The 14,707-nt window shown below is 38.4% G+C and overlaps 1 protein-coding gene across 1 annotated transcript in view; it reads right to left on the bottom strand.

Moving 5' to 3' along the window:
• Positions 1-14,707, bottom strand: part of PAX4 (paired box 4) — a 538,072-nt gene that overhangs the window by 316,896 nt on the left and 206,469 nt on the right. The window contains exon 4 of the mRNA XM_044087307.1: positions 8,620-8,702. Coding sequence (XP_043943242.1) covers positions 8,620-8,702 — 83 coding nt within the window. The remainder of the gene's footprint in view (positions 1-8,619; positions 8,703-14,707) is intronic.

Below are 14,707 nucleotides of genomic sequence, written 5' to 3'. Positions count from 1 at the left end.
GTCCGAACGCTGTAACATCAAACTGGGAAGTTCGAAATGTGAAAATAGCGAAGCTGCGGAACACAGATTTTTTTCCCAGGGAAAAAATTCAGTGGGCCATTTCAGCGGCTTTGCTATTTCCTCCACTGTGGTGCGATCTTGGAGCTGGTATATTTAAGTGAGGGGTACAGCCCTCCATGTTGGGGGCCATGAGGGGGCAAAGCCCCCCTCATTAGGAACAGTTTGAAGTGTACATGTGTTTTTTGTTTTTGTACCGGAACAGCAATTTTTTTCCTTGGGCAAAAAAATCACCATTCTGCATGTTCGAAATTTTTGCATTTCAAACTTCCGGGTTCGATATTCACATAGTCGGACTTATTGCAGTTCAACTACGTGATATAGACCCTCTTGCGTCTATACCACGTTATCTAAATTTTACTACATCGAATCAATAAAGGTCGAACTTTATTGATCAAAGTAGTAAAATATCGAATAACGTAAAAAAAATAAATAAATCAATAAAAATACTAACTAGCGTAGGCAGGGGGCAAGCCCCCCTGTGCACCTCACACCCACCCTACTTAAATATACCAACTCTGAGACTACACTACATTGAGGTAAACGGAAATCTCCCCCTTATGGAGATTTCCATTTACTTGCACGATGTTCTGAACTTTCAACATTGTCGTGCCGACAATATCGTATTCAATATTGTCGGCTTACGACAATGTGAACTAGGCCCGCCCCTCTCAGCTTGGGAGGACATGGTTAACAGACCCCATTGCTTAGCCAATGAGGGTATGCACCTGTCCTCCCTCAAGCTAAAACTTTACCCACCCCTTAGAGCCTTTTTTTGGCAAAAATAGCAAAACTACCAACACAGAAAAAAAAAAAACTCCAAACATCTTTAATGTGTTACTGCTCAATGCTTAGAGGTTAAACAAGAAACCTCCAAAGCCTACAAGCTCTCCTCACTCTGAATAATGTAAATATCTGTGCTGTCACTGAAACCTGGTTTAAAGCCTCAAAAAGTACTCCATGAGTGGAAGGCTACAGAGCCTTACCCATATATAGAGAAATAGCAGTACAAACAGAGGCTAAAGATCAAGGTATTTCGATCTACATTAGGAACAAATACAACTCCATGTTGGTTAAAAAAGATGATGCACTGGAGTTCATCCACATCCAACTCTCAATAGACAAGGCTCCTTACCATGTCCTGGCAAGCTACAGGTCGCTCTCTATGACCAATAAAGCTCACAACTCTTACCTAGACCTCCTAGAGGCACTCACCATCTAACCAAATACCCGATTTATTGGAGACTTTAACTACCCCTCTCTAGACTAGGAAACATACACTGCCTCTAACTTACAAGCACAATGTTTCCTGGATTTTATCAACACAAACACCCTGGACCAGATAGCATGCACTCCAACCAGAGGATCAAACATATTTGACCAGTACTCATCAACGTGGGAGGACATGGTGAGGTGGGACCACAAAGGTGTCTCAATCAAAATTAAAATCACCCTAGAAAATCCAAATAAACCCATAACAGTTATGAACTATTCTAAAGCATACTACATCCCATTACGTGATAGTTTGTCAAAATTCATAGCACCCCCAAACCCAAGAACATAGCAACTATGCAGAATTATTTACTGAAACCATGTACAAACATGTAAATAGCTGCAGTGAAGCTGCCATACCTACTAGAAGTAAGCCCAGATCTAACACCAAAAACAAACACCACTGCTGGAATCCTTACTTTAATAGGGTATGTAACAAAAGAAGCAACTCTTAGAGAGACAAGAGCTCTTGGAATGAAATAAGCAAGAATCTAAGAGGTCTAATAAAGTCCAACAAGGTGAGTTATGAGGTTAAGATAGCCTCCATGGTTAAGGACAATCACAAGGCCTTCTTTGGATATCTCAGAAACCTTAAAGATAACACTAAGCCATGTGCAGAACTGGTGATAAATGGCACAACCTTCATGGACCAGGAAAACATAGCAAAAAAGGAACCTTGGTCATTGGATGGGAAATTACAAATTTACCCCTGGTCCGGCTCCCATGTCTCTGATGGACAGAGATTGACAGTAAGTAATTTAATCCCCAAATAACCCTTAGCCTCAGCTACCTCTTTACTAACATACCCCACAATATAGGCATCCAAGGAACTCAGAGACAAAACTGGATTGGGTTGCACAGCTAAGCTTGTAAAGACCCTGTTGGTTGTTAGCCTAAGCCTATGAACCTAAGATAACAGCTTTTACACTAACATGTGTTGACTGAAGGATATGAAGTGTGAAACTCAAACATCTGTCACTAAGAACTGACTGTAATCATCCATGAATTAATAGGATTGAGAAAAAGGAGACATCATGGACGTTATGACATGAAAGACAGGTATGAGGTATGTGTGGGTTGTGGGTGTGTGTGTTTTACTGTGTGTTTGTTTGTGGGAGAGTGATGAGGTGCCTATGCTAACAAGATGTGGCTGCCACTGTTAAGTACCACAGGAAAGTGATGATCTGCATTTGCAGGAGTTAAAGGCAATTCAGAGTCATGTAAATTAGCCAATACTGATGTCTTTCTGCAAAACACTGAAATGTTAGTTTACCATCTACAATACACCCTTGTGGGCTATCTGACTGTAACAGTGTCAACTATGCTTATCACATAGCAGAATTCCTAATAAAACTTTTAAATAATGGATGCTGGATCCTCTTATATTGGGTTTACCCATAACCATTCAGTTCATCCTAAAATAAGTTGCACTTGGTTTATTTTTGCAAGAAACACAATATGTGTGTGTGTGTGTGTGTGTGTGTGTGTGTGTGTGTGTGTGTGTGTGTGTGTGTGTGTGTGTGTGTGTGTGTCTGTGTGTGTGTGTGTGTGTGTGTGTGTGTGTGTGTGTGTGTGTGTGTGTATATATATATATATATATATACATATATATATATATATATATATATATATATATATATATATATAGTTTCACTTCAGAAGCCTGAATGATCACAAGCCTGAATTGCATAAGCCAGAAGACCAAAAGCCTGAAATTTCATAAGCCTGAAAACTCAAAAGCCTGAATCTCATAAGAGTGAAAATATACAGAGCACAAAAAATGACATACAAAAACATATACAAGACAAAGGATAGCAGTTTTCACCAAGTATGGTCACGGGGGCAAGCCCCCCCTGCACCCCCCATACCCCCTGTTAATTAAATATATCAACTCCGAGATTGCACTTTAGAGAAGTGCAATGTTGGAGTTGATATATATATGTAGCAGGAGGCTTTCCCCCCTGCTTATATTTGGTGGAATATAATCTGTTTTGTGTTGTCTTCAGTCAGTATATGTATCCTGTCTGTTTTCAGTCTTATTGGATTCAGGCTTTTGAGTTTTCAGGCTTATGAAATTTCAGGCTTTTGGTCTTACGGCTTAATCAATTCAGGCCTGTGATCATTCAGGCTTCTGAAGTGAATATATATATATATATATATATATATATATATATATATATATATATATGGATCTACTGTATTTGGTCGAATTCATTTGGCCAAAAATTATTTCAGACAGCCCACTTCACTGAAAGCTCATTTGACTGAAAGCTCATTTGGTCGAATTACATTTGGTCAAAAATGGAATATAGTCCCTGCCCCACTGCAGTGCGTCCCTGGAGTGAGAATATAAAGTAAGAGGGGGAGGCACAGCCCCCCCCACATTGGGGTGTGTGGGGGGTGTAGCCCCCCCACATAATTGCAGTTTATGCACTATTATATACATGTGTAGCCATTAAAAATACATTGAAATATATAACGTCAGTAAAAACTTGTTGCAAAACGTGGGGGGCTATGCCCCCCACACCCCCAAAGATACAAAGGCCAAAAACAGGGGCATATTTAAATGTTGCTCTTGTAAACTTAGAAAGTTCTTAGAGTAACAGGGTTGTTTTAACATACATTTTCTCAAGAATTTGAAGTCTGAAGCTCAAATGTATGCCATTATTTAATGACTTAAATCCTCAGATCATTCCAGAGATTTGCCAGAAAACCATAAATTTTATGAGGAACAGACTAAAAATATGAGCCAAAAATCTGGACATTCTGCGAAAATCTGAACAGTTGAGAGGTATGTCTATAAGCCACTGGCTGGCTGGTGTCTAGTTTCCCAGCTTGGGTTACCTGGGATAGCTCTGTTGAAGGAAGGCTGGATGCAAAGTCAATCAGTATAGAGATGCTCCATATCCGTAAGTCTAACTCTTCATGCATTACCCACTTGAAAGGCCTAAATCTAATATGCAGCACCAACAAAACCTGATGGAGAGACAGGTTTGCCTCAAAGATGCTGCTCCATCTCTGGAATAGACTTCCCATACATGTCAAACAGAGTACCTCACTGACCCTCTTCAAGAGTAACCTTGATGAGTGGATGGGAAACCTCAAATTTGTCCCAGGGTTACCACCTGTGTCACCCACTGACAGGGGCAACAGGTGCTGACTGAGGTTTCTTTTTGGGGGATAAACTCTTGGCTAGGCTTCTAAGGTCCTCGGGACCATTAGCCTAGTAACCTCCAATAAGCCCATGATCCTATGATCAACCTGACAAACATGAATTATAGTTTGCTGCACTCAGTATAAGTTAATTGACAGGATGCAGCATGGAAGTGGATGACATGATGGCAAATAGGAGGCTAGACATCCTCTGTATCCAGAAAACAAGATGGAAGGGCAGTGCAGTAAAGACAAGTGGTTTGAAATCCAGAGTCTACCACTCAGGGGGAGCACAGATTAGAAATGGTGTGGGAATTGTGGTGAGGATGAGGTTTCAGAAGGCAGTAAGGGATGTCAGCATTATTAGTGACAGACACGTGAAACTCAGACTCCAGTGTAAGGATAGGACAGTATTCTTAATCTCAGCCTATTCCCCACAGCAGGACTTTGATAGAAAGCAAAACAGTGAAAAAGACTTCATTCAGACAGCAGATACAGGACCCACTACATAAGGCAGAACAACCTGAGTTGTCATTGAAAATGGGTGATCTGATATATATTGGGACAGACAGGATATGAGGACTGCCAGGGTCCACATGGGTGATGCAACAGGAATAAAGACAGAGAGACTACTCTAAACTTCTGTCTGGCAAATTGCTTGATGGTGGTCAACTCAGTCACAGTATCCCATTCAAGAATGGGCAATGTGCCACTTAGGTAGATTTAGCAACTGCAAAGTTATCCCAGTGAAACAATCATCCCACAGCATAAACCATTGGCTGTCATAATCATTTCTAGGGTCAACAGAGACTAGGCTGAAGACCTGGAAGTTGACTGGACAGAAAGCACAAGGGTTCAATGAAATACTCACGGTTCTAGCACCTCAGGGGGAAGAGGAAATAGGTGCAGTTGAAGAAAAATAGCAGCATCTCAAAATAGCAATCATGAAGACCATAGAACAGATTTGTGGCCGAACCAGGTATGGAAATAAGGTACATAAGGAAAGCTGGTGGCAGAATGCATTAAGGATGCTGTCAACAACCTGCTCAACAGTCCAGCAGACATCAAAGGCAGATGGAAGGAATACTTCCAGCAGCTTCTGAATGAAGAAAACCCCACAGAAGGTCTAATGCCCCAGATGCAAACTACAATGAAAGAAGAGAAGGACCTTACCCTAGAAGAAGTAAAAACAGCATTAATCAAAATGAAGTGAGGGAAAAGAGCAGGCTTGGATTAGATCATGGCGGATATGATCAAGTTGTTGGGGAGTTAGGGGAGAAATGGCTCTTAAGTGTCCTAATAAAGGTATGAAGAGTAAGTTGTATCCCAGATGACTGGAGAATGAGTATTTTAGTGCCAGTATACAAACACAAATCAAAAGGTACATTCACAACTGTGGGCAGTATAGAGGTATCAAACTCCTATCACATTTCATGAAAGTTCTAGGGAGGGTGACTGATAAATGAACACAGAGAGTAGTAGAAAGTAAAACGGGAGATGAGCAGTTCAGATTCAGATTACGATGCAGCACAACTGACTCAATGTTTGCAATGAGACAGATAGTTGAGAAGAAGCTAGAGATGAGGAATGGGTCCATCTTGCCATTCATAGACTTCAAGAAAGCATATGACAAAGTCCCAAGAAAGCTGATTTGGACAGTCTTGCAATGGTTCACAGTTCCAGAAGCATTGGCGAAATTAGTGTAGGCTATGTACAAGGAGCAATGACTCAAGTATGAACAATGTTCATTCTCAAATGGGGGTTCCCAGGGGGAGTGGGTGTACAACAGGGCTCAGCTCTGAGCCCACTGCTGTTCAAACTGGGGATGGATTATATAAGCAAACAGGATAGAGGGGATACAGGCATTACAAGTAGACTCTGAGCAAGAACTTCAGAAAGGATATGGGAATGGAATGCAAAACTGAAGCCACACAGGATAAAACTGAGCACAAACAAGACAGCTGTAAAAGCAGTAATGGAGACAGAAGGCAAAACACTGCATGTAAGTTTTGGAGAGGATGACTGATAAATGAATATGCAGAGTTATAGAAAGTAAGGTGGAAAATGAGAAGTTCAGATTCAGATCAGGATGCAGCACAACTGACCTGATGTTTCCAGTGAGACGCATACTTGAGAATAAGCTAGAAATTGGGAAAGAGTCCTACTGGGCATTTCTAGACTTGGAGAAAGCATATGACAAGGTCCCAAGATTTGGGCAATCCTGCAGTAGTTTTGGAGTGCCAGAAACACTCGTAGAATTAGTGTAAGTTATGTACAAGGATCCAATAACTGAAGTATGAACAGTGTTCGGTCTTACAGAGGGGCTCTCAATGGGACTGGGTGCGCATCAGGGTTCAGCTCTGAGTTCACTGCTGTTCATACTGGTGATGGACTACATTAGCAAACAGGTTGGCTGGATTAGGTCAACAAAGTTGCTCTATGCAGACAATGTGGTATTATAGGCAGACTCTGAGCAATAAATTCAGCAAATGGTAGGGCACATGGGATGAAACTGAGTACAGATAAGACAGTTGTAATGGCAGAAAATGGGGTAATCTGAAGAAGTTGAAAACTGAAGCGAAAACAGTGGAACAGGTTAACAGCTTCAAGTATCTGGGAGGGATGGCTGAGGAGAAGAAGAGTCTGAAAGAAGTCAAAGCTAGAATCAGAGAGGCTGCAACTAACTGGCATCAATGGCAGAGGTAGTATGTGACAGAAGAATGCCAAAAAATATGAAAAGTAAGATGTACAAAACAATGGTATGATGTGTATTACTATGTGGTACAGAAACATCAGCAGTGAATTCAGAGCAGTTGAGGAAGTTAGTGGTGATAAAAGAGAAAGTGCCTGAGATGGGTGGTAGGATGCACACTGTGGGACAGATGAAGAAATGTGGACATCAGAGCAGAAACCCAAGTAGTTCCAATTGCAGAAAAGGACAGAGAATAGATTACGGTAGTTTGGGTGCATGTGCAGGAAAGCAGATGACAATGTTATAAAGATGATTTGGGACAGATAGGAAGAAGGCAAGAGGAATCAAGGGAATCCAGAAAAAAGATGGATGGATTGACGGAAGACCTGCATTTGTCAGGTATGACTGTCGAAGAAGGTAGGTGAGGAGCATTGAATCAAAAGAGTTAGCGACAGCTGAGGAGATACTTCAGTTTCATACAGCAAATGGGAAAAAGGAGGTTGACAGTTATGATGATGCTTTAAGTACCTCAAAGAAATTCACTAAGTGCAAGTAAATATCATCTTTCAAAATAGTGATGCATGAAAGCAGGCCACAGACTAAAGCTACAAGTTTGATGACTCAGAGTTGATTCTTGTTTTTATTATAGTTTGAAGTATAGTGAATGTATTCCAGAATAATTAGAGGAGGCATAAAGAAATGTCAATAAGAGTGGGAAAACAAGCAGTCTGTTAAGTGAGATGTGGGTGTTATTCAGCACATAGAGAACTAACCAGAACAAGTAGGCCTTCTTTGTCACCGAACTCACATATTTCTGTGCTTCTGTGAACATGTTACCCTCTGCTCAGCTCATCTAAAAGGGCAGAGCATGAGATTGTTGTATTTTATTATTTAAATCTAACCTTTCTGAAATTTCCAAATAAAAATATGCATTTAATTATAATGTACCAAATTTTCAGAAAAAGTTCTGCACATGCTCACAATGTCTTTGCCTCCTTCCCAACATGAGATGCATGAAACATTACAGCATGACAGTTATTTCCATGGAGAGACATCAGGAGCTCTTCCTTTCTGGGCGTCATCATCACTTTATAACCACCTGCGGATTTGTGCTTTGCCTTCATGTGGGTATAGCATGACAGGAAGGCATAGTGAGAATGCACATCAGACAAAGAAGTTGTATGTCTCAGACACCTGCCAAACAAGCAGACTATGAAGGTTAACAGTGATAGTACCAAGTTTATTCTTGCATATGGACTGGGAAATAATCTTATGTCTTGACATCTTAGGAATGTTTAATTTGAAACTTTAGATCACTGCTTATCAGCCTGATGGTCAGCAGATGTCGATTTACTTAGGAACTGTGAGAATCTTAACAAAAGTGAATAAGGTAAACAGAGTAAGTTGAAATGCAAGCATTTTTAATGAGTTTTATGTTCACTCACCCTGACTGTAGATTCTGGAAGCCCTGTGTCTGTTGAAAGTTTTTCACGGGTGAATATATCAGGGTACTGGATCTTCATAAACTCTGCAAAAGTACAAATCAAAAAGCAGACATTTTAGAAAAGTGATTGGAACAGATTACCTGCAATAGCAAAGACAATTGTTCTTTTATTTTGGAAATGTACATGCAGTTAAACCAGATTAAAGCAATACATTCTGCCACAGCATGAGTTTCTTACATCAGCAATTTTCAACCGGTGTGCCACAGCACATTTGACAGGTGTGCTGCAAGAGTTTTTAAACAAATTAATTAAAGATTTACATGATTATCATGGGTCTCGGTTTTGAAATGCAAGTCCATGTTATGTTTCATTGCATGCTAAGTGTTCTAATAACATTCCACTGCATGATATGGTGTGTAATAAAAAACTTAGATTGAACTATAATAAAGTTCAGAAGACATTCAATAATCACTCACAAGAAGACAATTTTGCATGCATTATCTACCACTTCACTGAGGCACTGTGAGTCAGGATGAGTATTTGAGTTAGAATATACAGTAGCAAAGAATGTAAAAGCAAAATTTGGTGACACTGTTTGTTTTGCTTGTGAACTCTGCTCACTACCCACCTACAAAAAGTGTTGCGTACTTTGAGATGAAAGTGCTAAAGGAATAGTGTTTAATTGCTGGTTCTTTTTGAGTTTTCGATTTTCATTATTCCACTTGATTGCTAATGACAACCTGCAAAGTCTAGCTAAAGACCAATTTGCTTCCTCCTGTTTCCACAAGGACTACCCTTTGCTTGTTGTATGCATTCTGAATTCACCAATTTCTGCTCAAACACAACAGCTTCCCAGAGAGTACTTTGTGTGTGGTTACCATCCTCATTTGAACAAATGCTTCCACACATCACCTTGTGCTGCACACAACCCATCTTCGTCTAACTGCAGCCCTCTAATTTCTTCCCTCTCTTCCTAAAACATGCTTCCCTTCATTTAAGTTACATAAATGTTCTGCCATGACTCTTCTTCCTCCTTGATTTTCACAAGGGTCCTGACATTCATTTCCTTATTTGGCTGTCATGTGCTGCCTGAAACAGATATGGACTATTTTAATTGTACTCTTCTGAATTGTAGCCATCCTTTTAATTTATTAAATTGGTTGTAAAACCTGAATAATACTGAGGACGCTGCTCTTAATATAATGATTACTATGATTATTGCCTCCCCAGTGATGTTTTATTTAAAGATTCTGCAAACTTCACCTGGAAAAGGCATACTGGGACCCAACCTTGGAGTTAGGCCTGGGGTAATGAGCACCTGATGGTCAGATAAGCCATGTAGTGGTGTAGGCTGAACCTGATGCCACCATTTGGATTCTCCATCCAACAAGGTAAACAAGGTAAAGTCAGGGGGACAAATGTGAGACTAATTATGTAGCAGGCAGAATCAGGTCAGATTAGGATAAGTTAGACTCCTACATTGGAAAGAAGCTTTTGGGACATGGAGTGTCACCTAGCTGCTAAGAAAGGAACCAGATCTTGTGCAGGAAGCTGAAAAGTACCACCTAAATTAATTTGATCTTGCCTCTACACCAGGACTAGTTCTGGGACTCAACTTACTGAGTTATGTGATCTCTATCCTGCTCTGGAGCTGACTCTTAGGGGATATCTCAGGAGATTGTGGAACTATTCACAAGCTCTTGGCTGGGTACTATTCAGCTGTATTCTATGCCAATAAATGAGAGAGTCACAGCAAAGTGACTGCAAGTTGCAAGAACGAAAACATTGCCTGTAATTTCTGCAGCTCCACCTAACAGCTATTTGGCCTTCTTAGAGACTGTAGATGTGATACTTTAGGGTATTATCAAAGAATTCTGCAGTTCTATTGGCAGACTTCAATATTCATGGAAGAAATAAAAGGGGAGTGATTAGGGAAAACTTGTGATGAATTATTCTTGTACTTTTGTGCAAAGCAAAGATTGTCTATAAAAATGCCATATTCAAACGCAAGGGTGCTAATGAGTATGTGTAGTACCACCAGAGCACATGGGGACAAAGATCAATGATTTACATTACTATCCTGTTATCAGAACTGATGCCATATGTTCTGCACAATCAAATTAAGAGAGGTACTGTCAACCAATCACCAATTGTTAGTGAGTTGGGCAAGATGGTCAATATACTAGTGTGGTATTAGTTCAACTCCCAGCTCCAAAAGGACTTCTCACATAGACCTATGAAGGTGTGGAATGTGAATCCTGAATAGACCATCTTCAAGATACCAATATTTGAGGCAGGAGCAAGGAACTATGGACAAAAAGGTGTCAGTTCTTGTCATGGCTGCAACTCCAGGACTCCCTGCTGGATAGCAGCATTGAGGTGAAGGTGTCAGGTTAAAGATGGAGAACCTCTGTGCAATGCTAATAAGGTGCTCCCTAGATTTGACTTGATGGTTTATGACAGGCCAGGAAGGTAGCAGCTTTTGTAGTCACCAGTGCAAATGGTCAGTTATAAGAGACAATTGGTGAGGCTGTGGATATCAGCTTTTGGCAAACCAAGAAGGGGACCAGTAAAACATGGGAAAAAGTCATCAAACTATCTAACCAGAAGCAGTTTTATTAAACACAGTTTAGTGCTTTTGTCCAGTACATAAATGAAACTTCATCAGGACTAACAAACTGATACCATCATCCCTTAAATAAACAATGAATAGTGGAAAAGTCATCAGGTGATCAACCTTGTGGACAAGTCTCAGCAACTGTTAAAAATGAATAACAATAGCATATATATTAAATACAACCATTCTGTCAACTTGAAAAAAGCAATAAAATGAGTTTTAAGATAGTTAACATTGAAATATGTTCATTTAAACCTAGCGACTGCATGGCATTTAAATGTACTTGCCCTAATAATTCATTATACTTAGCTTGATTTCCCAACCTCCTCCTTCTCTTATATTTCTCTCTTCTTTATCCAAGATAAAAAAAAATAAAAAATAATCTCTTGAAATCTTTGTGGGAAATGGCGTATTTACTAAGCACATTTTTAAAAACATCTTTATTAAATTCTTATGTTGTAGGCAATGACATAGGCATGCATACAATAATACAAAAGAAAAAAGGGTTTGTGTTTTTTCTCAACAAAAAAATGAAAGAATATTTTTAATGCATATGACTGGGTCCTAAAAGATTCCTGACATTTTTTAAGAGATTCTTTACTACTTTATTTGTACCAGAGATGATGTTTATGACTATTGATGTGGTTGATTCATTTACTATTATCCTCCATGAAACTGGTTTGCTGTGATTCACCGACTCTGTTTCTAGTTTCCAGAGTCTAATGTTGAAAATAGATTATTCCATGATATTTATGGATCTTATTTTAATGAATATTTTTTTATATATTTGATGGAGAGTTTTTTCATTAGATTTCAAGTAGAGAAATGGTTGCAGCAGCTATACTCATTCACACTAATATCAGGCTGTTCGGTTGGGAAAACATCTTTGTCCTAGTCTCGCAGTACAGAAAGTTTTTACATTTTTATTCCTGTTGCCTTGATAATACTTTTGTTTTCTGATCAGGTAGTGGCAAAAAACATGATGAGTTTTTGTCCTGCCTTTCTTCCACAACATCTTTTTTGGGGTCTATATAATATGCTCGAAGTTTGAAAACTTAGAACGTTAAATAATCAAATTTAAATGTTCAAAGTTTCAAACATCGAACATATAATTAAAAAAAAAAAAAAAAAAACGGAACTTACCTGACTATTGTAGGCAGGGGAAAAGCCCCCCTGCACCCCCCACACCCCACGCTCTTTAAATATACCAACTCCGAGACCGCACTAAAGTCAGGTAAGTTCCGTTTTTTTTTTTTACATATGTTCGAAGTTTTATAATTTCAAACATTTAAATTCGATATTTTAATGTCTGAAGTTATAAATCTTCGAACATATGATATAAACGCTCTTTTTTGAGATTCATATATAGTAGGACTATGGTTTTAATTAACTACTTGGATATGAAAATCTACAAAGATTTTGAACAAGGTTATTTCCAGTCCACATTTTTAGAAAATCTACCTTCTCTAGCACATACTTATATTTTGGTAGCAATTAAAAAGGTAAAAAACACACTATTAACTGTATGCATTTTTTGTTAAATCATGTGATGTTTCTTTCATTATGTCATGTGATGGTTCTGGGGTTTTAAAAAGATGGGATAAAGAAATGTATGTCAATTTGAGAAAGTCTTTTATGGATGAAAGTGCTTACTGGTTTTTTTATTAAATTTGTTTTTGGTTTGCTCTTTACTACGCCTTTTGTTTTATATTTTGGTAGCTATCACCCTTGTAACAGAAGGTCAGCTTTGTTAAAGGTCGGAAGATGAGATTGTCTAGGCTTGTTGAAGACGATGAAGTTTTTGATTTAGAGTTGAGAAAATTAAAGGGATGTTACTCAAAAGAGAATGCCCAAGGAATGTATTAATGGCTATAAAAATGAAATTAAGGAAAGGGGAAGGAATATATTTTGTTCTTATAAAGAACATAAAAACTGATGTCTTAAAAGTTATATTTTTTTCTTATTCTACTGATGTCAACATAATCAGGAATATTGACAGAAATGTTGCAAATCACCTTTAATTTTAATTTAAAACAGAGGTTGGGTGACCAGCCTACTTTTGTTTGTAAAATAATGCAAAATATTAAACAAATTTGGAACCAAAGACTTAAATCAAAATTACAAAAGAGAGAAAAATGAAAAGAAAAATAGATGTAAGTTTTGTAAATACATTAATGATGGCACTACAGTGTTAGCACCAGGTTATCCAAGACTTATTGGTTGCCCAGGTTCCTTTGATTGTAATACATCAGGAGTTGTTCATTTGGCCTCTTGTCTTTCCTGTGATTGCTTTCATGCTTGGAAGCCTGAGAGACCATTGCATCATATAATTTATGAACATTTATGTGATATAAATAAAAAGATCAAAGCAATGCACTTAGTAAGCCTGCCATTTCCAGCAAAGATGTCAAGAGATTTTTATCTTTCATCTTAGACAAAAAGAGAGAAATATAAGAGGTTAAGCTGGAGAAGCCATGTTAGATATAAAGAATTATTGTAGCAATTGCTTTTAAAAGTCTCATAATCACCAGACTTAAATAAGAACATTACTGTTTTAAGTGTCTTAAAACTCTGATTAACTAAACTGAAATAATAAATTCATAATATTTTTATTGATTTTTCAAGTCAGCCAGAATAGCTTTATTTAATATATATGCTAATGTTGTTATTCATTGTGTTTTACTGTTGCTAAGGCTTGTCATGTAATTGGCCATAAGGATGATCACCTGATATTTTTTTATATTTATTGCTTATTTAATAGTTGTTAGTATCAAATTGTTTAGAGGTTTCATTGTCAGCACAGGATTTATACATTTCTTACTGATTTATTTCATTGTCCACACATGGATAAACAATGTTTTGGATATTATCCAAGCTGTTTCAGCATGGGCAGAGAAACCTAGATTTTAACTGAGAACATTGTTGAGAGGTAGAAGGACTTTGATGAACTCCTGAATCTGGTTAATATGCTCACTTCTGCAGAAACATTGCAAGAAGGGGATGGTGGCAATGAATCTATTTCAGTAAATAAGACTGTAGGAGTGGATAGAAGCCATGTGGAAATGATGAAGACAATGGACTTGATAAGGTGTCATGATTAATATAGTTTTTCAGGTTTATTTGAAGGACTAGTAAAGTACCTCTGCACTGGTAAACTGAGTAGTTGTCTCCATTTTCAAAAAAAAAAAAAAACACAGGATGGCATGTTCCTGTTATAGATGGATCACATTTACCAGTTTCTCTGGAACAACATAAGTCAGGATCCAAGAAAGGAGACTTCATTCAACAGTCACTCATCTAATTCCAGAGGATCCATATAGAATCCATGCTCACCATTTGACAATATATCAAAGAGAGGTTCATGAGAGTTGGCTAACACTGTCTATATTTACTTTATTTGCTTGGAAACGACATATGTACCCTGAAATGTCTTTAGGATTGTCGCCTCTCCTATTCTGAATGGGACAGTCA

This window comes from Protopterus annectens, chromosome 11.part0, assembly GCF_019279795.1.
Source record: "Protopterus annectens isolate FY-2018-M chromosome 11.part0, PAN1.0, whole genome shotgun sequence".
NCBI classification, from domain to species: domain Eukaryota; kingdom Metazoa; phylum Chordata; order Ceratodontiformes; family Protopteridae; genus Protopterus; species Protopterus annectens.
The sequence above is the reverse complement of the archived record's forward strand: the minus strand, read 5'-3'. Positions and strand labels throughout refer to the sequence as shown.